The 1,853-nt window shown below is 40.8% G+C and overlaps 1 protein-coding gene across 1 annotated transcript; it reads right to left on the bottom strand.

Moving 5' to 3' along the window:
• Positions 1–6: 6 nt before the first annotated feature.
• LOC111667019 (unconventional myosin-IXb-like) lies at positions 7–1,638 on the bottom strand. Its single transcript, XM_023422586.2, has 4 exons — positions 1,510–1,638; positions 1,125–1,256; positions 822–945; positions 7–542 (listed from the first exon to the last, which is right to left on the bottom strand). Exons 1-4 carry the CDS (start codon positions 1,635–1,637, stop codon positions 435–437), a joined length of 492 nt encoding a protein of 163 aa, XP_023278354.2. The 5' UTR covers position 1,638; the 3' UTR covers positions 7–434.
• Positions 1,639–1,853: the final 215 nt, after the last annotated feature.

The raw sequence follows: 1,853 nt of genomic DNA, 5'->3' as shown, positions 1-1,853 counted from the left end.
GGTTTAACCACTCAACAGCCGGCAAATACCATGACTCTCAGAGCTTTGTGATGTTCTCTCGATAAAAAAAAAAATGGAATAGGATATGACGACATTGGAACAGCACAAAGACAAATGCGCATCATTACCATCAAGCTTTGCAAGTTAGGTCATTGTCTTCCAAAGACAGCAATCACAACACCAACCCAGAACCATCTTGTCCCCTCAGAGAGAGAACAAGAATGATGGCAAACAGCAAATCCTCCACATCACAAGCAGGACCTAAACCAGACTAACAGCAACATGCAATCTACTACCAGTTAGTAAGGAAGAGTAAAAAGTATTAGGGAAAGATGGATGAAGAAAAACAAAAACAAAACAAAAACAAAAATACAGCCAGAGCATCAAGTCACCCACATCTAACATGCCATGCACAGGTGCTTCTACATGGCACACTACGATACACTACAACTACCAGATCTACTGTACCAGGAAAACTCAATGATACATACCACCACTCCTTTGTAAGGAGCTGAGAACCTGAGAGGTAAATGCCAGTAGTGCTAAGGAGAGACAAGGAACATTGGCTATGTTACCCATGTAACTGCAGAACGAAAGCTTCTGATACTGGGCTTGTTCTACGCTGTAAATGGTGTTGAAAGACAACACTAACTAGTACAGTGTATTTCATAATAATCCATAAGTGAATTTTTAAATGTATGTAATTCCTTCCTTTACATCCAGGCTTGAGGTTAATCAGCAATCTAACGATTGCCATGGTTTTGAGAGCACACTGAATCGAACAAATGTGATCCAGAGCCAGGCAGGGTTTTCTTCCTCACCGTGTTTTGTCTCTTGAGTTTGAGCTGGTTAACAGCCAGAGCCTCAGCGTACTCCAGCTGCTCAATCTCCTCCATCTTCTCATTGTAGCGTCTGGTCTGCTCATTGATGAGCATCTCTAAACACCTATAGGGGGAGAAGAGAACACGATGGCAAACAATATGAGTATGTATGGTCATTTACAGCTGTTCACTGGTTATGCAAAGGGTGTGCATGTAATATGGACAAGGCACAACACAAGAAAATTATTATTATATTAAGTATGAAAGCAGAGTTTGTTATTTTTTCTTTCATTGCAGTCTTACGTGGTGGTCTTGGCAACATCCTTCATGCTGAGCAGCGGGTCAGCGCTGTCTGGACAGCGCAAGATACACGGGGCAAAAACTATGGCCAACGAGTTAGAAGACATGCGGTTGTGAGCCTCCTCCTTACACACCCTGCAAGGAAATGTATTAGATATTAGCTTTTTTCTTTTAGCTGCATGTAAATATAATTCATATTGTGACTCAACTGCTGTGGTAAATTCAATACATTAGTACTAAAGTCAAGAATAAAAAAAACAACCACCAAAGAAAAATAACATGTAATCTAGTGAGTGCGATATTTGGATGCCATACATTTTGAGAACAATGATGAATATATGTAAAAACCATATTAAAATATACAAGGCCACAATGAGAGAATCCCTACCTGACGAGGTGGAAGACGAGTCTCTCCAGCGTGTTGAAGTTTGCAGTAGGAAGCTCCTCCAGCACTTTGTAGATGGCATGAAGCTGCTCCTGCTTCTCTGGCAGTTCTGGAGGAAGGAGAAAACACATAATGAATCACACTCCATAACTAATTATTGAGTCCTTTGTATTTTGAAAATGTCTTCTTGTCATTTCTAATCATGTGTGATTAACCTTTTCCACCTTAAATGTCAAAATTTAGCCTCACGTCATAAATAACGACAACCAGCAGCAGATCAAGGAAAGGCTGAAAACAAAAGTCCAGCACTCAGATTGTAAAATGCTGCCCCCTGGTGGGGATCAGCC

The sequence above is a fragment of the Seriola lalandi genome, unplaced genomic scaffold, assembly GCF_002814215.2.
Source record: "Seriola lalandi dorsalis isolate HSWRI2012SDOR001 ecotype SW California unplaced genomic scaffold, Sedor1 jcf7180002003221, whole genome shotgun sequence".
Classification (NCBI taxonomy): domain Eukaryota; kingdom Metazoa; phylum Chordata; class Actinopteri; order Carangiformes; family Carangidae; genus Seriola; species Seriola lalandi.
Note: the sequence above shows the minus strand (reverse complement) of the source record. Positions and strands in the feature narration are given on the sequence as shown.

Bases quoted from the DNA above. Each gene is read 5' to 3' on its own strand.
- LOC111667019 (XM_023422586.2), bottom strand. From the start codon at position 1,637: ATGTGTTTTCTCCTTCCTCCAGAACTGCCAGAGAAGCAGGAGCAGCTT. The intron at 1,257-1,509 runs GTAGGGATTCTC...ATTTCCTTGCAG, and splicing joins CTCGTCTTCCACCTCGTCAG to GGTGTGTAAGGAGGAGGCTC. The intron at 543-821 runs GTGAGGAAGAAA...GTCTCTCCTTAG, and splicing joins AACTCAAGAGACAAAACACG to CACTACTGGCATTTACCTCT.